The sequence below is a fragment of the Bidens hawaiensis genome, unplaced genomic scaffold (assembly GCF_021521415.1).
Source record: "Bidens hawaiensis isolate Kalapana, Puna unplaced genomic scaffold, B.hawaiensis_p1.1 tig00056001_1, whole genome shotgun sequence".
Taxonomy (NCBI): Eukaryota; Viridiplantae; Streptophyta; class Magnoliopsida; order Asterales; family Asteraceae; genus Bidens; species Bidens hawaiensis.
The window spans coordinates 28,449-54,228 of record NW_027500098.1 but is presented as its reverse complement, the minus strand read 5'-3'; the positions used below and the strand labels follow the sequence as shown (position 1 = coordinate 54,228).

The following is a 25,780-nucleotide window of genomic DNA, read 5'->3' as shown; positions in this document are numbered from 1 at the left end:
TTCCCGGTTAACAATTTCTATCTTTTTGTTCAACTCAGCAGCCTGTGCTTGTAATCTGGAAAAAGGGAAGAAGACCAAAATGCTCATATTTGCAAAAACATTTGTAACATTTTATAAATTATATTCCATACAGAAAACACACTAATGCTACATTTAACAACTAAGACACCAAATGACCAAATACACCACAAAGAGCATAAATTGATATTTTTATTTAACATACAAGAGTATAACTATAATGCCAGAAACAAAAGAAAATCACCCGAATTAAATTCAATATATCTAATATACATATAATAATGGTCACAGTGCACTATGGTGTTTGGCTCCAGTAACATGCTACCATGTGTTATGCTCTCTCTCAAAATACAATCAAGCATATAATTATATAAGTATGTCAAAAAAGCTTAGTAATATACGTAACAAAAACCTAATATATTCAATGGAATAAATTGAAAGCTACGAAAGCTAAAAAAAATTAACTTTTTCTGATATGGGGAGGCATGTTGTGACTTAAAAAAGTAGAAAACCATATAAAAGAAAGAAGAAACGACTCCCGTAAATAAAAAAGTAAAATCCTAATTTCTGGTTTAAACCTTGTATTTACACTAATAATAAGAAGAAATAATAAGTAATGTTAAAGATATAACCAATATTTAGATACAATGGAGAATGCAAATATTAGAGAAGCAGAATCAGGTAAAAAGTATATTACAAGAAACAGAGGTAAAGAGTTTTTAATTACACTAACCTTGATAAGAATGCTTCTAGTCTCTGATTGTGTTGTTTCCAAATATCAGGCCCATATTTTGACATTAGATCCAAATTTTCCAGCCTGGCATCACATAAGAGCATGTTACACACATAACAAGAATGCCACTAGATAAAACTAATAACCCTTTCACAAGCCAAATTGAACCGTACCAGATAACTTGATGTTGCACTAAACGTTGAGATTTCTGAAGCGCCTGCTTCCAAGCAGTTTCATCATTCCGTGATGGAACGTCAAGCCCATACCTTGACATATCAAGAGGCGCCATAGGTTTTCCAGACCGCACTCTCTCATACTCCCGCGCAAGCATTGGATAATTCTGGAAAAATTAACCTTAGGTATCAGAATACTTGTTACTTAGTTTCAACTCTTGCTTAATAACTAATAATTTACTACACAAACAACCATGGAAGCATGGAGCAAGGGACATCTGAAACTGTGAGTAGCCCAAACAGAGCTTAGAACCTTTGTGTAGCATTCAGAAGATAGACCAAGTTTATAGGAGTAAATGAGTTAGCAAATGAAGATAAGCTAAAAGTCTAAAACCAATAGAGGAAAGTGGGAATAAGGTTATTGATAATGGAGATTTCCATGAAAAGGTATGGAGAACATGTAAGATATAGCTATATTATCTTCTCTAGTACACATTACACAAAAATTGGAAGAATAAGAGTTAAAAATTAGGCTTACAGAGATCTATATTCACAGACTAGGAATTCTATCATAGTTAGACCAGGATGCAGGATGGTAAATTAACCTAACTAATGTAAAAAATAAATTATTAACCCTGATACAATAATAGTGTAATAGTATTGTTTATAATAATCACCCTTGTTAGGCATAAATACAAATTAAAGTGTGCCCTTTTGGCCGTGTCTAAAACCTAACAACCTGTAATCTGCATATACTACACTGGAGTTAGTAGTTATATGCCACTAGTTTCCAAAAACTCGTCAAAGACCGTTTTGTGGTAATTTATGATGTGTCCAAGAGACCATAAACATAAAACAGGTTTTGTTTTCTAGTAAAAGTCACTTATATTTTAAGTCCTTTAGAGTTGTTTTAACTCCAGTACAGGTTCTTAGGTTCTAGAGAAAATTACCATTGCTGACAGCAGATATTACTGTAAAAATGTTTCTGAAATTTTATATTTTATGTTTATTTACAGCTTTTAATTGGATTTAAGAGTGATTCAGAATACTGTCAAATTCCGTCAAGGATTAAAAAGCACACACTAGAAATTAAATATACAGGCATGGAATCTGTAAACAAATTAGATTATAATGAACGAGAGAAAGATGAAGATATACGCAGATGCTAATGATGGCGACCGCCATTCGATTTCCATACATAACTCCTATAAACTGGTCTACTTCAACACTAGATAATCAAACCACCGAGCAATCGCAGTCAATAGATGTATAAACATAATAACAACACTTGGCATGTGAATATGAATGAACACACAAACTTGGTAGCTGGAGTGAAGCTTTGACACTATCACACTAACCGTTCTCGGTTAGCCAATAAAACCCCATTTGTGTTCACTTGTGTTCGTGAACTGTTCATGTTCATTTCCTTAACACACAAACACGAACAAAATATTCCGTTCAGTCAGCTGTTCATGAACGTTCGCTTGTCTGGTACAAGCTTAACAAACAAACATGAACAAGGCCTCGTTCAGTTCGGTTCGTTTACAGCCTAGGTGTAAACAGTAATTTAACAGATACAAAATCATTCTCCGTCTCTATAATCTGTCTCTTTGTCTAATTCCATTCATCACCATACAATTTCCTACAAGCAGGTCTACTTAAACCAGTAAAACACCATCTATCTCGCAAAACATCCACACGCCTCTAAACACGAGATCATTACACCACCAAGCAAGCAATTGCAATTAGGAGATGCATAACGTCAGTAACCACTATACAAATAACAAATCAAAAACTAACTGCTACTAACTAACATTGTTTGTGTTCATCTATGTTTGTGGACCGTTCACAAACAAGTTCACTTTCTTAATGAGCAAACATGAACAAGAAACTTCTTTCAGTTAATGATTTATAAACCATTCACTTGTCTGATAATAATAGCTTAACTGACGAACATAAACAAGGCCTCGGTTCGTTTACAGCCCTAGATGTAAACAGTCAATAATCAATAACATAACTACCTATTAACTAACTACCAAACTAATATGTTACAAAAGCACGTGCAAATCACATGACATATAATCAATAAAATAAACAATAACAAACAGCAAACCCTAGAACCTTAACAGAAACATTTCCGGTTAGCCAACAGCCACTTAACACGAGATCATTACACCACCAAGCAATTGCAATCACAATTAACAGGTGCATAAACATCAATAAAATCACTATATATAAATAACAAATCAAAAACTAACTGCTACTAACTAACTAACATAACTAATCCATTACAAACACACGTGCAAGTCACGTGCCATCTAATTAAAAAAAATATAAACAATAACACATCAAAATACAAAACTACAAACCCTAGAAAGTTAATTAGTACCTGAAAGTTGAATTTGGCAACCGGCGGGAGGTCTTTGAGATAATCTGACGGTCTCTTAGAGCTACGACGCATTTCCTCTTCGATTAACCGGTCAACCTCTGCTTTGACTTTGGGGTCGCCGTATTCGTCGTCGATGTACGGCAGTGCGTCGATTTGCGCCGCGCTGCTTGACCACGACGGCCGTGAAGACGCCGGGGCTTCTAGTAGCATCACCGTATCGCCGTTGTTAGTCGCCATTGTTGAGTCCTCTGAGAATAACAAACCGAGCCGAAAGAAAGTTGGAAATTGTAAATACTAAATAAATAGTGGCTAAATCGGTTCATAACCGGTTTTTTCACATTTCTACATGTACGGATATTGATTTTCGATATTAAGTTTTAAAGTATTTGGTACCGGTATCAATGTTTTAAAAACCGGCTTTTAATTCATACCAGATTAGGTTAAATAATGATACTGGTTAAATAACTTACTTAAATTTTATATAAATTTAAAGAGAATAACCCAAAAGTTATGATTTCATAATTAAATACAATCTAAAAGTTAATCCATAACAAAATAATAATACGAAAGCACTCGATTTAAAAAAAAAGAAAAAATCCAAAAGTCTACTAGTTTCAATGTTATTGATAGGTTAAAGTAGTTTTTAAAAAATACGGGCAGAAAAATATCAAAAAGCTAGTTTGGCTGTTTAAATCAGTATTTTAGAAGAAACCGTTGGTTCGATGTTCTAACAAACCGCCCGAAAATACTAGGCACAAAATACCGACATGAATTACAAAACCCGGTTTTTTTAAAAACACTAACTGGTAAATTATCAGTATTTCTCGAATTTGCCTCCAATACCAGTACTAATACCAAGAACTTAGGAAAATCAATACAAGTCTTTTCAATACTAGTACCCGTTCATCCGTAGTAGAGACCCCTTAGCCCAATCATATGTATTTTTCAAAAGAAAAGGTAGCCCATTAAACAAATTTGAATAATGGAAAATCCCCATTCCCCAAAATGACGAGTTTAACTAAATGGATTCCGAAATTAACCTTTTGTTTTAAAAATCTCTAAGATGATCACTTAAAAAATCGTCAGTAGTCCGTTTTCATATGCCACCCGTCTAATTTGTAACCCAATAAAATCCTGTTAACAAGATTGTTAATTCAACTGATTTTATAAAAGTCCGACCGTTTAGATTCGCCATCTGACGAACTTTAGATAGTCGGATCCGACGAAAACAAAACTTTAAACAATCAGGCCAGCTGTCTAATAACTCTTAGTTTAAGCAAAATCTAGCGGGTTTTTTTAAAACACGGCTGGACACGACTTTTTATGCGGACAAAAATTTTAATCCCGTTGTCCCAATGTTCTTTAATGGCATTTTGGGTATTTCTATATGTACTTGGTTAAAATAGTCATTATGATCAATTTTCCTTTCATATGAAGCTCCTTGTTACCAAATCTTCTATAATTTGAAAGCCAACTTTGATTCATTTTGTTTGGTTTCTTTCTTGTTTGGTTTTGTTTCAAAGTTTTAAGTTCTTAATTGTAATCTCTAAAATTATAAACCTTAAAAATTGGTTTTAACTCATAAGGTATTTATTTAGCTTAAAAAATGTGACACGTATCATTATTTAACTTTTATGTGAAAAGGATTAGCAGAATGAAATTAAATTTCTTGAACCAACAAGACTGAGAAAAAAAATGTAGAGTAAAAACTATGAGACGTTCTACCATTCGATTTTGATCATATATACCTCCCGCCGCACATGTGACAAGGTATGATTATCTAGAAGCAGTTGGTTTTTTAGATCGCCTTCTAATTATATTACCTATCTATATTTGCATCACTCGTAACCTTTTAGATAAAGTGAAGACACCTTACTATCATGATGTCTTTTGGGACAATTATAAGCGTTTGTTTAACAAATCATTAAGGTAAATAAACGTTTAAAGTTTAAACCCCTTATTAAGAAGAAAGGGAAAAAACGTACTAATAGCAATATAAATCTTTGTATATATATATTCACTCAAAATCTCTTAAATTTGGAATACTAATGGAGAAGAAAAACAGGCATCAAGAGAAACAGCTAAGATACAAATTATAAGGCTAACTATATCACAATATACGTTTCCATATATTATTTCATGAATTAAAAAGAAATACTACCAAAACATAAAAAATATAAGAATATCACCAAGATTTCAACACAAAATACCAAAATATTTTGTGAAAAAATACCAAAAAAGAAACAAAATAAAATCACAAACACAAAAATAGGAACTCCAGTTTCTTCTTCCTAACGGTTTTCTTCCCCATTCTTTTCTCGTAACACAAAATTTGCATGGACGGGCATTAGCGGTGTTAAATCATACAACCCTAAACTTCAACATGACGCTCTTGATCAAAGGGATACTTAACTGCACTACCGCCCCGAAATGTAACATATAGCCGAACAACTAACAATTCATCCGGTGCCCACTAGTAACAAAAGCCCCCACAAAACCGGGCAATTATTTTTTTGTTAGTCTCAATATCATGATATCATAAAGAACATGACTGATACTAACCAAATGACTTGAAAACTAGTCATTGCAGGTTTATGGTTCAATTTTATTTTTCTGTTACCTTTTTTTTCAATTTTAACTCAATTATATTATTTTATGCAACTCAATTATTTAACTAACCAATTTGACTTCTCTCCTTGTTTTGTTTTGAACAAATTACAAATATAACTTTTGGGTTTTCAATTTCGTTATACAATGACTAGCTAAACCAAGACCGAAAGAATTCTAGTCCGATGTAACGCACGAGTTTACATAACTAATTATTATTTCATGAAATAAAATGAAACACACTAAAACACTAAAAAATAAGAATATAGCAAAAGATCCCAACACAAAATACCAAAAGATTTTACGAAAAAAAAAAAAAGAGTTTACCAAAACAAAAATAGAACCTCCACCAATATTTCCTTCTCTTCAGTTATTTTCTTCATAACCCAAATTTTGCAACCTTAAACTTCAACATGACATCCTTGATCAAAGGGAGATTTAACCGCACTACCGCCCCGAAAAGTAACATAAGCCGGACAATTAACATTTATCTTGTACCCACCACTAACAAAAGTCCCCACTTTCCACCTGACCCTACCAGTAGCTTTTACATCCAGTAACACCATACCCGAGATCTCATCTTGTCCCAATGACATGGCAATGTACGGGGCCAGTGAAACATCAGCCCCGTACACAAAAGGTGACCAAACAGCCTCACCTTTATGGCCTTGGTACGTAGGAGGTAATATTGTTGGTAATGTGATTTCTTGGTTCCTATACGAGACGTAAACGGTCACTTTGTCGTAGTAGATACCGATGCGGCTGTTCGGGTTTTGGGAAGCAATGGTGACTTGGAGATTGGAGGTGAGTGTTGTGGTGGATGTGGATAAGTTGAAGGTGTAGAGTTTGACATCTTGGAGGGTGAAACTTGGTTTCGAGGGGCGCAGAATGAGAAAGATGAGAAGGATTAGTAGAAGGATAACGGTGGTACTTGCATAAGCGAAAAGTGCATATGGATGGAGGAAGAGTTGGCGGAGTTTGTTGCCGCCGGGCTTGGCGCTATCGCCTGCTGCTTCGGCGGCCATGATGTGTTGAATCTGAAGTACTATGAACTAACTCTTTTGGTGATAATGAGAAGAATGGGAGGTATTGAGATATTCGTATGTGATATATGTATGGTTTGTGTATATATATTATGATATTGTCTAATATATGTTTTGATTTACATGCCAAAGTAACAAAATTGAAAACAAATATTTTCCAAGAATAACGTAATATTATTATGTAATTATTGTTTCTTAATTTTTTTTGTTTATTTACATTTTTAATACAACACATAACATAAGGTATTAGAGGGGACGGAGTGGAGTCAGTGAGGAATCGGAGAAAGATACTAGTCTTTTTATTATGAAACAAAATAAAAATATAAAGATATTTGTTGCAATTTTCTCCTCTTTCATTACTAGTCTTTTTATTATAGGCTACAATGCAAATAAATAAAACTACGCCTACTTTACCTAAGTTAAAGGAAACGTGCAATTAATAAAAACAAAATAACAAACATGCAAGCAAATAAAATGGGAAACATGGATAAAATAAATGTGGGTGCAATAGGCTACAGGTTGGTTATGGACGGGTCATGGAGGATGGATCTTATCACCATCTCTCCGATTTGTCTCACTACTTTTACATGGAAAGCGGAAAGTACTCCACAATTTATCTTGCTTTCAGTTTTCGTTTTTTTAGGTTTTTCAGTTTGATGCACATCCCTATTTTTTTTTTATTTTTTTATAATTATCGTTAGGTTTTAGTTGTACACTGGAACATATTTTGACTTTGATCATATTTTATATATTTCTATTACAAAGGTGCAAAGAGCTCAGATCATGAAACCAAATCGAACCCAAACCGTTATTAATTTAGGGGTGAGCAATAACTGAAAACCAACACACCTGACCCGAAATTAACCAAAACCGTACTAACCGAAAATCGGTTATTGGTTCTTTTTTGTACCCCCGGTTAACTGAAATTTACCACTGAATCGAACCATTCATACATTCATATAATTCTACTTTTTATACATTCATTTCATGTATTTCATATTGTAAATTACCATTTCAAGTATTTCTTTCATCCTTTCATGTATTTATACGATTCATTTATGTAATTATGCATCTATCTCATGTATATCTAAATAAAATTTTGTCCCAAATTTGATTTTTGGTTATTAAACAAAATTAACAGAAGAGAAAAACGAAAAATTAACCGAATAAACCAAACCGATTAACACCTAATGAAACTATGCACACTCCTAGTTATAAAGGCTTTGTTCACTTTGGTTTTTAATTTTCAGCAATTTGATTTTGGTATACGAGATTCAAAACCTATTAACGACGGTTTAACTCATGCATCAACCTGAAAACCCTCTAAAACCGAACCATGAACACCTAATATTCAAATCACATACTTAAAACAGTTAAACAACTTCACATGCAAACATGAATGACATATTTAAAATTAAAAACTACTATTAAACCAAAACAAGTACCAAGTACAAGAAAATATCAAATAACAAAAACTAATAAAGAGAAAACACTAACTTGAGACAAGTTAATATCCTAAACGTTAAAATAAAACCAATCGAGTATCAATACCACACCCTTATCATAAAACGAACGCTTAACGGACGAACCAAGGACGCCAACATCGTTGTTGTTCCCAAACATAACATGCACCGCGCAATTTACTTTCAATCGGTATCGAGTTGTAACGTATCCAAATTTCGATCGAATCCGTCCAGTAACTTTAACATGAATCACCACCGTCCCGGCTGTCACGTCTTGGGACAATGACACTACAAGGTTTGATGGTAACGGAACTTTAGTTCCGTTAACATATGGAGACCAAACTGTGGTGTCCAGGCTGCCTAGGTACTCGGGAGGAATCCTTACTGGCAATGTGATCTGTTGGTTCCTGTTGTAAGATGGTAAAAGACTCAATCATTTAACAATGCATTATGATATCCAGGGGCGTAGCTACTCTATCAGTAGGGGTGTCGGCCAACCCTGTGAGAAATTTTTTTTAGTGGTATATATGTGTTAAAATCTCGACCGACCCCCCTGTGAAATTTTAGAATGACCCCATGAAATTTCGAGACCGGCCATAATAAAAATAAATTTACAAATTTACATTTATAATGAGATAAATGTATATAAATAACTAAATTTGAGTTTAATTGAAACAAATTTAATACAAATATAAGCTCAAATGTCAATCAATCTATTCCTAAGTCAGTTCCAACGGAAAAAAAAACCCTTTTTTTCCGAAAAATTTACCACAATTTAGCAATAGGAAAAAATATGTGTCAACCGAATTCCTACATAGAAGATGTTATAAGTCGAAAATTTGTTGAAAATAAGAAAAAAAAAGCACGATATTGATGAGTAAGGCATGAATAGTTTTGTTGAAATTTTGTCAGAAATTTCGACACATTGCTTCGGGACAGGTTGTTAAAACTCATGCAATGGTAAATCCAAGCGTTGTCAGTCGCATGTGTTGGGCGGTAAGTCAACGCGAATTGGCCGGTGTTGGTTACGTGTGTTATTGTACCGGAACTAAAACCAAAATAAAAACAAAAAATAATAAAATTTGAGGTGGACCAATGAAGTGGCGTCAGTCGGTAAAACTCGGGCGTTGGTAAAACCTGACCGTTGTCGATCCTGGGTGGTGTGTCTACGCGAATTCGGTTGGTTTATGTCATGCTCGTTATGGTATCGAAACTAAAACAAAATCAGCATTCGATCGGTTTTCGTTACGTTTGTTACGGTACCGGAACTAAAACAAAACACGTTGAGTCTACTCGAATTCGATCGATTTCGTCACGTTCGTTACGGTACCGGAACAAAAAAAAACAAAAAAACAAAATTGACATTTGATCGGTTTTTGTTACGTTTGTTACATACCGAAACCATAACAAACCAAAAAAGACCAAGAGGGTGACACAAAGTGGACCAACCCGGACTTTGCGGCACCAAACTCTTTAATTGTATTATATAATTAAAAGAATCTCTATAATTCTTTTAAATAACATTTTTTTTATTCATAAATCAATAATATCAGAATTTCCAACACATTTCATACGAATATATTTTTCTTTTTCTTACATAGAATTTTGTCAAGACGCGTAAATGTTAAGTTGGTCAAAGTGCAAAGCGCGAAAAGATGGTGATTTCGAGGTTTGAGTTGAGGGTGGAGGTGGCTTTGGAGACGTTGAAGACGTAAATTTTGACGTCGTTGACGGTGAAACTTGGGGTCATGAATATTATTAGGCTACTAAGGAACATGAACAAATTAACCGAGAGGAAAATGGTGAATATAGCAAAGCAAGAAAAACCCAACCACCCGCGCCAACCACCTTTGATGGCAAAGCTCGGGCGTTTGTCATGGCTGACATTACCATCTTCAGCGCCGCTCATGGTGGTTAATGGTTAATTATGAAGCTACGGTGAAGAGTGGGTTCGAGTTTGAAGTGTTTTGTGAATGAAATGAAGATATGTGTCACACCCCGGCCAGAGGCGGAATGCCAAGGGCGTGGACGAAGTCTCAGATTGAATAAGCCATAACACAGGTTAAGAGTCTAAATGAAATGCATACATAGATAATCAAGTTACATTGTTCAAAAGATACAAATAAAACCACAATAGTCCAACAGATACTAAGTCTAGTACTACGCCTTCAGTCATCTCCTAAGGCCATCTAGAAATCCCTGTTCTTCATCTATTAGCATTACCTGAAAAATATGCAAGAAAGCGTCAACTACAAAAATAGTTGAGTGAGAACATAAGTTTGTTGTAAAAGGAAAAGGCTTCATACACAAGCATGTTAGACCAAGTTGTAGGGGTTTATATATAGGGTGTACCAGCGGCTAACCCACCACTCCTACAACTTGTTCTACCATGTTTGGGTATGATCCCGGCTATTAGAAAAATAGTTTGAAAGAGAACAAGCGCACCAAAATAGGTTGTTGGGGTTTATATATAGGGTGTACCAGCGGCTAACCCACCACTCCTACAACATATTTTGCTGTGCTTATTGTTTTATGAGTTTCAAAGTGAGAAGACAGTTCATAAGTAAAAGCGTAGTGTATAATACATGGTTCGGTACAGTTCATAATAGTGTGTGAAAAGCGTGTACGTGGATCATTGAGTTACAACGTGTATAAGGCAATACAATAGTTCACAATTCTTGAGATAAATGCACATAACAGATAGACCAAAGAGCAAATAATAACACATAGTACACATAGAGGTCACGCGAGTGTGAGGCGAGACTTACATGGATTCACACAGAATCCAAGGCCGTCGAGTATGCGAGACTTACATGGATGCCGCAGTATCCAAAGCAGTCGAGTGTGCGAGACTTACATGGGTGCCGCAGTACCCAAAGCAGTCGAGATAGTGACCGTGGTTCATAGAGCAACAGTTCATAGAGCATATAGTTCATAGTGCAACGGTTCATAGTACAACAGTTCATAAAGTGATACAAATTTATAGAGTAAGTAAAGTAATTGTGATGGTGTTTACATTACGTTAAGTTATAAGTGAAAGCGAGTAAAAGCAGAGTAAAACAGTGTATAAAGGTTTGAAGTAAAGTGTTTTGCATATTTCCACCCCGTGGTTTGATAAAGTAAAAACAGTTGAAAAGGGGTTTATGAACTCACCTTGATCTCGGGTTAGGATGGTGCTACAGAAGATCTCCTTAGCCTAGAGTTGGACATACGTATAAGGTTAACAACGTGCTATAAGTCTAAGAAAACGAGTTTACGCGACCTCGAGCAAAAACTGGGTTTTTAAAGATGAAAACAGCTTGGTTCTGGCTTGATTCGATCGAATAAGAATACATTCGATCGAATTAGAATACATTCGATCGAATAGGAACACGTTCGGTCGAATAGGCACACATTCGATCGAATAGACACACATTCGATCGAATCTGAGGCACACTCGATCGAACCAGAAACACATTCGGTCGAACCAGTTTGGGAAAACTCGTTCGGTCGGACATGGAACTTGTTCGATCGAATAGACACTCGTTCGATCGAATACGAAGCTCATTCGATCGAATGAGTTGGAGACCATTCGGTTGCTTTCCTATTCGGTTGACTGGACTGGTTCGATCGACTCCTTCGATCGAATGAACTGGTTCGATCGACTGGTTCGATCGAATGAGTCTGATTCGACTCCTTCAAGCTGGGCGACGGAGAAACCTACGGGTTTTCCAGATTTTCCAGATTTTTGACCCAAAATCGAAGTTTTTGACATGGAAATGCTCGGGATTGAAAGGGGTATCGATTCCTAGTACTTTTAAACACAAAAGCTTGCATTTTGACACCAAAACAAGTCGGTTTTTGACCCGAAAACTCAAGTTACGAAAATGGGAGTTTTTGCTCGATTTGAGGCCGAAAATGGTTATGAAAACGGATGATTTTCGAAAGGGACTTACCAAAAACGATTAGGAACAAGATTCCGGGCTCGGATTTGTGATTTGAGGACTTTCTCTCTCTAGCTTCTCTCTCTAGAAATGAGAGAGTTTGGGTGGGTGCAAGTGAAAGAGTTGGGTGAAAATGGTGGAAGTGTCAAGAACTTTCGTTTATATACTACGGGTTTGGTTAGGCGCGGGTTGGCTACCTACGGGTCGAGATTAGCCGAGTCCATAAATTTTGTAAAACGAAACATTTTTCTATAAACTTTTATGAAATAACTTTGAATAAAATATCTGAAATCTTTTAAAATAATGAAAATATCATTTATTTACAAAAGATAGATTTTTGGTCACCGGGTTAAATTTCGGGATGTTACAATATGTATAGTTAAATTATAATTATGTGCATCTAGTATATCTTGTGATTTGAATATTGTTAATAGATATATATAGGAATTAGGAAACAAATATTAAGATAGTTAGAATTAGTTTGAATTTCATATATATTAAAATCATATTTTAATTATCCTTATCTCTATTTAAGTTTTAAATTACAATATATAAAGATACATCACACATTAGAGTTTTTAACTTAGAGAACCATAATACCAAACGAGTTTTAAATTATAAAAGAGAATAGAGGCTAGCCCATAAACTTCTGTTGTCTCTGATCTTCTCTAAGTCAATTGGTATTCTTAAACCAAGCCCAAACCGGAGAATGAGCCTCCAAAAACCTAACAAATGGTGATATGGTTTATAGACGATTACATTCCACATGTATGTGTTGGAATGTAGTTACAATAAAACAGTAAATTATCTTTAGTTTTGTTTACTACTTAAAACTCGTGTTATACACAGAATTATCTAAATAATAAAAATACAAATAAATTTAAGCAATACGTGCATAATCTATGTATAAAAAAATGTATTTGATCTTACTATTATGCTAAGTGAAGTGATTAAATGAATATATTGTTGACCCATATATATTGAGTTTGAAGATGAGACAATGATACGGCTACTAGCAATGTTTTAAAAACCGGTATTTTACTTGTATCGGATTTAGTTTAAAAATGGTACAATCGGTTGAACCGGAATATATCGGGAGGTTAAACCGGGTTGAATAATTTATCTTGTAATTCCACACAAAAACAATTTCAACTAAAAAATAACCCAGACCTACATTAATAAACATCACACTTATATCAAATATCACGCATGAACAATGGTCGAGTCTATTTAAAAAGTTTGTACTTTTTATATGAAATTAGTCAATTACAAAATATGTGAATGAACCAACATTGGATTTGCATCATACAAAATTGGTTGATTAACGAATCGTTACTCGTTTCAATATTATCCCTCTATATTGAAAGTAATTTTCAAAAATATGGGTCACAAAAAATATCAAAAATCTCTTGAATTGAAAACCGGTTTAAACCGGTATTTTAGAAAAACCGGCGATACGATGTTATAGCAAACCGCCCAATAATACCGGGCTCTAAATACCGGTTACCTTACGAAAATCCGTTAACCGGCCGGTACGTACATGCTATTAAAACATTGCCTACTAGCCAATCACGATCACACACATATTATCTTGGTGCTAATAAAGTCAACATATGGAGTTATAAGTAGACATTCTTGGTAAAATTGGGTCAAGTAGATACTATTTTGTTAACTTTTAATGTATAACAATTTCTTAATTTTCATTCTTAATAACATGTCAACTCATGGTTCGACCTAAAAATCTTCGAGACCGATTCATAAACATTCTATTGTTTTCAATGATAAAGATTAAAACTAGTAATAAACAGAACAGTTAACAAACACATAAAAATTGAGGAACTTATGATCTTGAAATAAGTTCCTATACAAATAGGAAGAACTTAAGGCTTAAACTTCAACACACCCTCCAGCAAATGGATCCATAGCAGCCGAACCAATAACATGATCACCATCGTACATGTTCCCGAACTTAATATGCACCGGGCAACTTACTTCAAACCGCGATCGACGTCTATAAACGACAAATAATCCACTTTTCCATGTCACTTGTGCCGTAACTTTAACATTAATAAACATATTCCCCGCAATCTTGTCCTGGGCCAAAGCCAGTGCAAGACTAGGTGAAGAAGCGTGGATCGACTCACTGGTAGACGATCTACTTTCCTCGGGTGTGATTATGCTATTCACCGATGGTTTCTCTTGGATCTGGGTTCTTCCACCTACAAAATGAACAGCACCGTCAACTTACCCCTCAGAAAGGGACAGAGGGGTCCTCTTTGGGGTAACCCTCCGGTGGTGAGAATAAGTATTTGTGGAGAAGATAATAATATCTGAGAGTAAGGAATTCTGGAGGGTATTCTTAATAGCTGAATACTCTATAATTTGATGTGATTGTATGTTACTGGTTGTAACTGTCTGTTTCAATGTGATTGAATGTCAATGAATGAGTATGAATGTGTTACTGTCTGTAACTGTGAATGATTGAGTATCAATGTGTATGAATGTGTCCTTCTCCTTGTGGAGTTGATGCTGTATTTATAGTGCTAGGGTTTCCACTGATTGGGCTCAGCCTTGTTGGCCTCCTCCAATTGCTCTGCGCCACGTGTCGTCTGGGACACCTGGCGCTTTCTCATTGGTTGTAATCACGTGGTAGCACATGTGTCATGCTGAGTTGTCGACCTTTCATTTGGCAGCTGTCAACATCAGCATATCTTATTCCTTAAAAAGATACCTTCTGGAAGGTTGTCTAACGTGCACAATCAGGGTTGCCCTAATCCTGATTTGGATAAGGATGAGGTTGATTATGTGCATGTGTGATACGCGCCAATCCTGAGGATGCGCGAGGTCTTCTCTTTATTCTCACGCGCAGATGTTTCATGCGCAGATGTGATATGCGCCGCGCGCTGATGCGCCGCGCGCATATGTGATGCCTGGGCATATGATGCCTGAGCATATGTGGTGCCTGGGCATATGATGCCTGAGCATGTGTGGTGCCTGGACATATGATGCCTGAGCATGTGTGGTATGCACCATGCGCATAGGTTTTGGCTTAGTGCCTTCATAATGTCTTGATTTCAAGCTTCTTGTCTTTATCTTGTGGGTTGACCCGCCTCGTTCGTTGTTGAGGCGGGTACATACCTCTTCACTAGGGGTCATGGGAACTTCAGTCCCGTTGAGGGACGGAGACCAACCCGTGACGTCCGATAAGTCTAGGTACATGGGAAGAACCATTGTTGGCGGTGTGATCTGTTGTCTCCTGTATAACGCGTAAACATTAATATTGTCTAAGTGGAAACCGACGTCTTCGTGGTTTCTGCATGAGAGGGTGACTTGGAGGTTGGAGGTGAGGGTGGGGGTGGTTGTGGAGACGTTGAAGGCGTAAATTTTGACGTCGTTGACAATGATGGTAGGCGAGGGGCCGGGGAAGACGAACATGAAAAAGTTTATCATGAGAATGGTAATGAATATGAATATGAATATGAATATGAATATGAATAATAAGAATATTTTGAAGCGAATATTTTCCAACATGGTGTAGAATTTCTTGCGTTTGTCATTGTCGTAGGTGTCTAGTTCGGCATAGCTCATGGTGGCTAAACAATCACAACCAAAGAGAAACATGAAGACTCTTTGTTTTATTAACTCGACAAACGAAAAACACAAAGCAAAAACCACACATAAAAAATAATAATGAATGTGATATATATATATATATAGGATGAGTATCATTACAGAACTATTAAATTATTTAAGAACTTGAAGGAACCCTTGAAAACTAACGTTTTTTATTATATATATAAGTATATATATATATATATATATAATAAGTTATACTATATGCGTATCAAATAGATGATGTACATCCATATTAATATCCCTTGACTCTGCAAGTTTCTATCCAAGTTTGTTATATTTATTGTTTAAGTTGCAATTTTATCACAACATATTATCTCAAATGGAGTAATTAGAGTAAAGGGTTTTAGTAATCTTGTACCCAATTAAATAGATGTATGGCTAATTAGGGGCGGATGTATAGTGTAATTAGGGGTAGACTCCGCTACCCCTCAACTTTTTGTCGATAGCGTAAATTTTTGTTACTTTGGGCCGATTTTCGTATTTCGTTACCCCTATCTGTTTAAATCCCAACAAATTTAAAAGATCAAATCAAATAAAAACCATTAACCCTTTTTTTTCTTTTGTTTGAACGAGAAACATAAAAAAAATGCTCAACAAAATCATCATTTTTTAAAAGTTCAAATCAATAAAGCCTAAAAAAAGTTTATAGATCAAAGCAAATAAAAACCATTAACCATTTTTTCTTTCATTTAAACGAGAAACATTAAACGGAAACATGCTCAACAAAATCATCATTTTGAGATGGAAACTTTTAATACGGTTTTGAATATACAAATTGTCACACCCCACCACGGCGGAATTGCGTGGTTGTCAACGCATATGATTATCGCAAACACTAACACACAAATTGGATACATAGTTAATATTCAGAGTTTACATCCCAAATCAAAGTTTAAGTCTTAAAACATTTATTAAAAGAAATTGTTTCAAAGATTTTTCCCATATGACCCAGCACGTGGGTTATACAAGTAAAATCCTTCAAAATGCGTATCCGACACTTGTGTGTATTTTATCCTACGACGCTTTCCACTTGAGCGTTTGTGCTTTAAGTACCTGAAAACATACTTTAAAATGTCAATGTAATGTTGGTGAGTTCACAGGTTTTAGCGTTTAAAAGTTTGTAAAACCTTTCGTTCGAAAGCGTTTCGTGTATACGTTAAATATAAACAAGTAAGTGTTTGACCCATCGTAAGCTAGCAAAGAATACGATAATTATGAACTACATGAGGCATAACCAAACCAAGACACAGGTGTTTCGCCACTCACTCGTACCTCACGAGCAAGCGAGTAGACACTATGTTGTCATTCAACCATGCGGATCGACAGTTAGCGCGACTAACCATGATTGGGGGCGTCAATCCCAATAGTACTATTCACATAATCTTAGGCTAATACAAACTAATGGTTATTGATATGTTGATACATGGGACTTCTAGAGCTCTAAGCGATAACTCATGTAAACATAAAGGTCGGAACTTGTTTATTAGTATCGTATAAAAGTGAACATAGGTACCCCCCCCCCCCCCGAGTTTCATAAAACATTAAAAAGCATAAAAAGGGGTCATGAAACTCACCTTTGAGTTTTCAAGCGAGCTAGCTAGCGAATGTCGAAAACAAGCGTGGGACTTCTCCTAACTGTGACCTACTCAGTTACGGTTACTTAGAATCCCATAGTACAATATCAACTTACAAGTCGATCTTGTCTAAAGTCCACCCAAAATTTGTGAGTTATATGTTGTCGTGCGTCTTGATGAACCGTTGGTGATTCGCTATGCAACTTATCGTTCATTTATGTTCCAGATTAGTACATATATGGTGATTTGTTTCAAGAAAGCTCTTGCTTTTATTGGCTAGTTCATGCTCTTTCATCTTTTATGTAACATCTTTGGGTGATTCATTATACAAGCTTTCAAGACTTGTATTTTCAACAAGAAAATGAAAGATTATGGTGTTGGAAGTTAACTAATAAGAGAATAAATGAGATAATCAAAATAATAGGAAGAGATGAGATCTTAAATATTTTACTCTCCTGGCTTGATCCTTTCTTGCTCAACCCGAAACCGAGCAGCTAAACTCATGTAGAAAGGTGTATCGGGTGAGGCCAGGGTGAAGGTGAAAGCGGGCTCCAATGCCTATGAATTTTGGATATGTTATACTTCAATGAATTCCTAGAAAGTATAAAAAAGAATCAAATGAATTGGAGTTCGTTTGATACCTCAAATTAAGATCTGCACAACAAGTAGGACAGTAGCTCTGGATCTGCATGGTTTTTCCGTTGAGCCTTTTTGGGGGTCGAAATCTTGTCAAAATTGAGTGAATTCGATGGGATACTTTAAGGGTGAAGTAGTAGCTTCATATCCTAGTGAAAAATCATGATTTAGATGTGCAGAGGGAGAGATATGGTTGTCTAAACTCAGTTGAAATGTGTCGATAGAAGCTGAAAGAGTTAAAGGTGAAGTTTGGTGCGAAAATAATGATGTGTGGTGGTCTAGTTAAGTACAAGCATGCTCTTAATTACCTTGGAAATGCAAAGAGAAAGAAACAAAGCAAGAGAGGGGTCCCCTTTGGAAGGATGGAAAGGGAGGGGGTTGGGTTTAGTTTGGTTTGTTTAATATTAGTTATGTACTAGTTAGGACTTAGCTTTAGTTAGGAAACTAAAAAGACTTGGTAGTTTTTCATGTTACAACTAGTTTATGAAGTAATACTAAGTTTACTAATGTGCTGCTACTTGTCTTGTAACATTTTAACGTGCCTTACTTTGGTCACACCCACATATTATGTAAGTTTGTTCTTTTATGGATATGTTTTGACGTAAAAACGTGTAAATTCGAGCATATGAGAAATTAGTTGTGTAATTAACGTTATAATGTGATACATGAACGTGTAACAGAGTGTTATGAACATTTGGACTTCATTTTGGATTCATGTATTTGTTCGACAATGTTCTTATTGATCGGGAAGTTTGTGTATGTGAACTGGTAGTTTCCTAAATTACCTAACATACAATAACGATATGCATGGCCTTGCTAAACTATATAAGCCCTATTTAGTGCAGAGTAAACAAAATGTGAACTTGTGACACGTGATCACGTTTAGGGTATGTACAGATATTGTGTCCCGAAGGTGTTGGTTGCCACACAAATTCAAGGACATGGAAATAGATTCAGTGAGGTCTCAACTAGTTTGTTAGAAAATATGTTCGGTTTAAATTTGTGAGATTCGTTTTCCAAGTTAGACTTATCTAAGATAGTGACATTTTCGGAGATATATCCGAATGATATTAGTAATGAAAAGAGGGTGTGTTTCAGGTGATTTGACGACTTTATCACATTTTAAATGAAGATAATAAATTTGCAAGATCGGATGGAATGTGTAGCATTGTTCGTGTAATGATGGAAACCAGTAAACACAACTTTTCCTTTAGTTTATCGAATATTGAAGCTAGCGTTGGTTTTCCAGATTTTAAACTCAACTTTTAAAATATATGATTTCTAAAATGAAGCTCATCAATGCGGGTTTGCATAACCAAATGAGTGATGAGTATTTGACCAATGCTTTAATTTGTGTGGTCGAAAGAGAAACGTTTGATAAAATAAAAGAAGAAGATGTAATTGCTCGAGTTGCATATTTTAATTGCTAAAAATGGCTTGTGTATACAAGCGCCTTTTGATATCTTTGAGTTGCATATCGAAAAGAACGATATGCCACCACGGGTGTTTGTGTATACAAAGTCGAATTGTATTTATTTCTGTTTCACTTTGTGTAACAAACAAATTGGATAAAGATGGAAAAACTATGAATACAACTTTAAATCTTGTATACATTCAAATTTGTAGGTTGTAATGCATTTTTTTCACATATATTATGTACTTATTACTTTTTCTATTATTATTATTGGAACATCCTGTGTATTACACGAGTTCTAAAACTATGTCTATATATAAAAAGATGTATTAGATCTTCCTATTATGCTAGTGAAGTGATTAAATAAATATATTGTTGAACCATATACGTAGAGTTTGAAGATGAGACAATGATATAGCTACTAGAAAATCACGATCACACAAATATTATCTTGGCCCTTTCAGATTAGATTATTAGATAACTAGGATTAGGTTTTTGTTTTCTTAGGTTATGATGAAAACTTTATTTTATTGAAACCGTACGTTAGCTCACGGTTTGAACTAAAAATCTTCGAGACCGATTCATAAATAGTCTTAATGTTTTCACTTTTCAATGATAAAGATTAAAACTAGTATTAAACTGAAACAGTTAACAAACACATAAAAATAGAAGATAATTATGATCATGATAAAGTTACTATACAAACGATAATAATAATATTATGAACCTACGAATAGAAAGAACTTAGGGATTAAACATAAACACACTCTCCAACAAATGGATCCATAACAGCCGAACCAATAACATGATCACTAGCGTTCATGTTCCCGAACTTAATATGCACCGGGCAACTTACTCTAAACCGCGATCGACGTCTATAAATACCATATACCGCATCTTTCCATGCCACTAGTGCCGTAACTTTAACATTAATAAACATATTCCCCGCAGTCTTGTCCTGGGCGCCAGTGCAAGACTAGGGGTCACGAGAACTTCAGTCCCGTTGAGGGACGGAGACCAACCCGTGACGTCCAATAAGGCTAGGTACATGGGAAGACCCATTGTTGACTGTGTGATCTGTTGTCTCCTGTATAACGCGTAAACATTAATATTGTCTAAGTGGAAACCGACGTCTTCGTGGTTTCTGCATGAGAGGGCGACTAGGAGGTTGGAGGTGAGGGTGGAGGTGGTTGTGGAGATGTTGAAGGCGTAAATTTTGACGTCGTTGACGACGATGGTAGGCGAGGGGCCGGGGATAATGAATATGACAAAGGTTATGATGAGGAAGAGAATGGATATGGATATGAATAATACGGATATTATGATGCAAGTATTTTCCAATATGGTGTAGATCTTCTTGCGTATGTCATTGTCGCAAGTGTCTAGTTCGGCACTCATGGTGGGTAACTGCAGTTGTGAAGGAGATTTATCATATATGTAATATGTATAACAATATATAAGTTATAATATACGTGTATCATATAGAAATAGATCATGTACACCCATATTACTATCCTAAACTCTGCTAGTTTCCCTCAAGGTTTGTTATATTTATTAAGTTACAATTTTATCACAACATTATTATTTCAAATGGAGTAATTAGAGTAAAGGGTTTTTTAGCAATCTAGTGTTGTATGAATTAATATGATGTCTGGCTGATTGAGAGATAATATCGGAGTCATTCATACTCACGTGAGCTTGAAGTCATGCATATCCACATAGGTGACGGCGGTGTTACCAATGGGTTCAAAGCTTGCCGTGAGATAACCGATCCATCAAACAACCCCTAAAACTAATTAATTAAGAATTTTATATATAGGATGGAAAAATTGACGTGAAAAATGGTTATTTAATTTGAAGGTTGGTTGAAACGTCGATCAATTCTAGTCAAACATGGTATTGCTATAGAATGATATAGTTACTGGACAATAACTTTCACATGAATATTAATTACTAGTTAACCAGGATTATTTCTTTAATTTTCGCTAAAAGAATGAAAATTTTGATTTTTTACTGGATTGAAGTTTGAGATCTTACCCGTTAGTAACAGTATATTTGCTTTGATTTACTATATTAAAAAACCGTTACAAGTTAACACTTTGTTTGGTTCATTTTGATGAAATTTTCAACGATTTGATTTTGGTTTACAGTATTCAAAACCTGTTAATGACGATGTAACTCGTATTTTGACCTGAAAACCTCTAAATTTACCTAAAGTGAACACTCAATTAAAGCTACGATTAAAACTACACAAGTACCAAGTACATTATGAAAACCAATAAAGAGAGAACATTAACTTGAGATAACTTTCCTGTACCTAAACCACATCAACATCACACGTATCATTATCAAAGGGATTCTTAACGGATGAACCAACGACGTTACTACCGTTGTTGTTTTGAAACATAATATACGCCCGACAATTTGCTTTCTACCGGTATCGACCTGAATATATCCATCTTTTGCTCTCAACCGTCCTGTAACTATAACATTAATCAACATTGTCCCGGTCTTGTCTTCTGCCAAATACTCTACAAGATCAGCGGTCAACGGAACATCAGTTCCGTTCAGATAGGGAGACCAAACCGCGACATCCGTGGAGCCTAGGTACATGGGTGGAAATGATATTGGCAATGTGATATGTTGGTTCCTGTTGTAAGATGATAAAGCACTTTCATATATTAGTGAATAATATGTGCAATATATAATAATAAACCTAAAACTCAATATCTATAATATATATATAAAACGAAACCTTAAAATGCTCTCTGGTTGCTCGAATGCTCCCTACATTTTCGATCCACCAGACTCCATTATTTATAAATGGTGGTTTCTCATGCATATTGACCCGAATTAACTTAAATATTAATCTCACCAAATATTTGATATGAAAATCAGATATACTAAAAATTAATATCTGATTTTTTAAAAAAATATTATTATCATTTAAGAAACAATTTTATGGTATAAAAAAACGGGTCTCACCAAACTCATATAAATTTTAAACCAGGTTATATTATCTCATTTATTTGTGAACAATTATATAATCAAACCATATATATATTATTAACTTTCATACAATAAATTAGATTAAAATTTAAAAAATATATAAATATTATAAACAAATAATATGAAACAACTCTCGTAAAAAAATAAAAAAAGCCTAAAATATAATAACTAAACCTAATATCCAATAATAAACCTAATATCATTTAATACAGAATAATATATACACCCGTTACAATATACAATAATAAACCTAATATCCAATAATACCTGTAGGACACGTAAAGGCTAAGTTGGTCAAAGTGGATACCCGTGGAATCATGGTTGGAGGAGGAAATGGTGATTTGGAGGTTTGAGGTGAGGGTGGAGGTCTCCCTGGAGAGGTTGAAAGCGTAAAATTTGACGTCGTTGACGGTAAAATTTGGATCCGGTATGGCACAGAGGCACATTAATAAGGTCATGATGCTGAATATGAAAATTAATAAACACATAGTATAGCGAAAACAAGCTCTGTATGTGCATTCGGCCCTCGGGCGTTTGTCATGGCCGGGACCATGTTCTGCGGTGCTCATGGTGGTTAATGGTTGATTATGAAGCTAAGGTGAATATATATATATATATATATATATATATATATATGCACATTGCAACTAGTATATCTTCTTAATTATTTGAATATTGTTAATAGATAGATATGAAAATAACAAGATAGCTAGAATTAGTTCATACGTTATCTATTTAAACTTTTCTAATTTCATATATATTTATCCTGTTAATGATTTTTGAGTTCTATAATTTTGTTTTTATTATATATATAAGAGATTGAATCTATCAAATTTGTTTAAACTAACTTGTCTCTCTTAACAAATTTTCAATTTTCGCTAATTCATACGTTTTATGACATAAAAAGGTCTTCTAAGCCAATTCATAAACATTATATTATTCATTCTTGTGGTTTTGCTAAGATGACTTACGTGTTTAAGTTAAGTCGCAAGCCGTCTAAGCAAAAGCATATGAATGAATAATAGGATGTTTATGTTAGTCATTTTTTTGCAGTATGGTGTGGATTTATATAAGACGGCGGTTGTCTTGGCCGCTACTAGTTCGGCACTCATGGTCAGGGCCCTCTCCAAAGATTTAAATAACTCAGTCGAGCTGAAATAAAAAGGCTCGTATGCCTTAACGAATAACGAAAAATATAAGCTAATTTTTATAAACGATAATTGATGTTATAATAATGAATATATAAACAATATAATATGAATGTAATACCCAAATTTTCGAAACCCTAAAACTTAATACTTATAGGAGTTATTAATACAAAATTTATTAAAATTAAAATAGTAATTTAAAACAAAACTAAAAGGAATGAGTATGTAAATAATATATTTAATTTATTTAATTTTGAAATAAAGAACAAGAGTTATTTTTACTATTACTTGAAACTTGATTTTGTTACCATCTTCTCCACCAATATCTCTGGCAAAATTCTCCGGCGAACCTATTTTTCCAGTGACTTTTTGACAATATTGTTTTGATTTACAAACTAACAAACACTTACAAACTAACGCTTTGTTTAGTTAGCTTGGATGAAAATTTTCAACAATTTGATTTTGGTTTATAATATTCAAAACCCGTTAATGACGACGCAGCTCGTATTTTGACATGAAAACCTCTAAATTTACCTAAAAGTGAACACTTTCGTATACTTGCCTAAACGACTTCATATGCAAACATGAATGGCATGATCATGATTAATGCTACGATTAAACCAACACAAGTACCAAAAGTACATTATGAAAACCAATAAAGAGAGAGAACATTAACTTGAGATAACTTTCCTGAACCTAAACCACATCAACATCACACGTATCATTATTAAATGGATTCTTAACGGATGAACCAACGACGTTACTACCGTTGTTGTTTTGAAACATAATATACGCCCGACAGTTTGCTTTCTACCGGTATCGACCTGAAATATATCCATCTTTTGCTCTCAACCGTCCTGTAACTTTAACATTAATCAACATTGTCCCGGTCTTGTCTTCTGCCAAATACTCTACAAGATCAGCGGTCAACGGAACATCAGTTCCGTTCAGATAGGGAGGCCAAACCGCGACATCCGTGGAGCCTAGGTACATGGGTGGAATCGATATTGGCAGTGTGATCTGTTTGTTCCTGTTATAAGAAACAATTTTATGGTATAAAAAAAACGGGTCTCACCAAACTCATATAAATTTTAAACCAGGTTATATTATCTCTTTTATTTGTGAACAATTTTATCATCAAATCATATGTATATATTTCATACAATAAATTAGGTTAAAAAATTAAAAAAATTATAAATATTAAAAACAAACCAGAAGAGTGCCCGCGCGATGCAGCGGGAAACTGGAAACACATACTATGATAATCATGTAACAAATTTTGGGTGTTCATTATTTCGTTTGAAACTGTGAGACCGTTCACCAGTTTGGTTTCACGGTTGAAACCGGAGCTAGTCGTACATATTGAAATGTTAATTATTTACTTATTTAATATTATAATATATATTAGACATAGTTAAAATATAGTTAACCAAAGTTTTATTTAATACGAGCAAATTCGTCTATTACAACTTTAATGTAGCCAAATTTCCAGTGTTTTTTTTATAATCTTTGTTCTTGTTATGATTTTGCCTTCTATTTATTCTAATAAAGTTTATTATTTATGTAACAAAAGTTATCTTTGTTCATAGTATGATTCTCTTAATAACGTATTAGTTGATACTTAGTTTGAAGTGAAGGTATATGGTGATTAATAATTCTTGTTTTAAATTTTAAACTCAATTTTTTTATCGAAGTACAAACTATATCGGAACCTAATCGTTGGTAATGATTCGGTTTAGTTGGATTTTAATTAGAAACAGTTTAGTTTCGGTTTTCGAAGACAAAAAACGTGTAACGTTGGCTCATGGTTTAATTTAAAACCATCAAAAGCAAACCGCAAACACTTTTGTATACTTTTTTTTACTTCGAAAACTATAGCAATATCATACTCAAATTAAAGATAATAAAATGCTCGTTTTTATGATGTCATTTATTTTAAAAAATATTAGCGTACGAAAAAGTTATGACCGTTTAAAAATCGTGGGGGTAGTTGGTTAAAAGTGAAAATGAAATA

General features: G+C 34.5%; 2 protein-coding genes and 1 pseudogene across 2 annotated transcripts; all 3 read right to left on the bottom strand.

Moving 5' to 3' along the window:
- Positions 1–3: 3 nt before the first annotated feature.
- LOC143601284 (pre-mRNA-splicing factor SPF27 homolog) lies at positions 4–3,558 on the bottom strand (the record flags this gene model as incomplete). The annotated part of the gene is made up of 4 exons (XM_077078736.1): positions 3,314–3,558; positions 925–1,091; positions 752–835; positions 4–55 (listed from the first exon to the last, which is right to left on the bottom strand). Coding segments are annotated over exons 1-4 (540 nt in total), but the record flags the coding sequence as incomplete, so codon positions are not given.
- A 2,763-nt stretch (positions 3,559–6,321) lies between these two features.
- On the bottom strand, positions 6,322–7,155 carry LOC143601282 (NDR1/HIN1-like protein 1 pseudogene; annotated as a pseudogene).
- A 14,687-nt stretch (positions 7,156–21,842) lies between these two features.
- Positions 21,843–23,215, bottom strand: LOC143601283 (NDR1/HIN1-like protein 1). The gene is made up of 3 exons (XM_077078735.1): positions 22,886–23,215; positions 22,100–22,259; positions 21,843–22,040 (listed from the first exon to the last, which is right to left on the bottom strand). Exons 1-3 carry the CDS (start codon positions 23,185–23,187, stop codon positions 21,927–21,929), a joined length of 576 nt encoding a protein of 191 aa, XP_076934850.1. The 5' UTR covers positions 23,188–23,215; the 3' UTR covers positions 21,843–21,926.
- Positions 23,216–25,780: the final 2,565 nt, after the last annotated feature.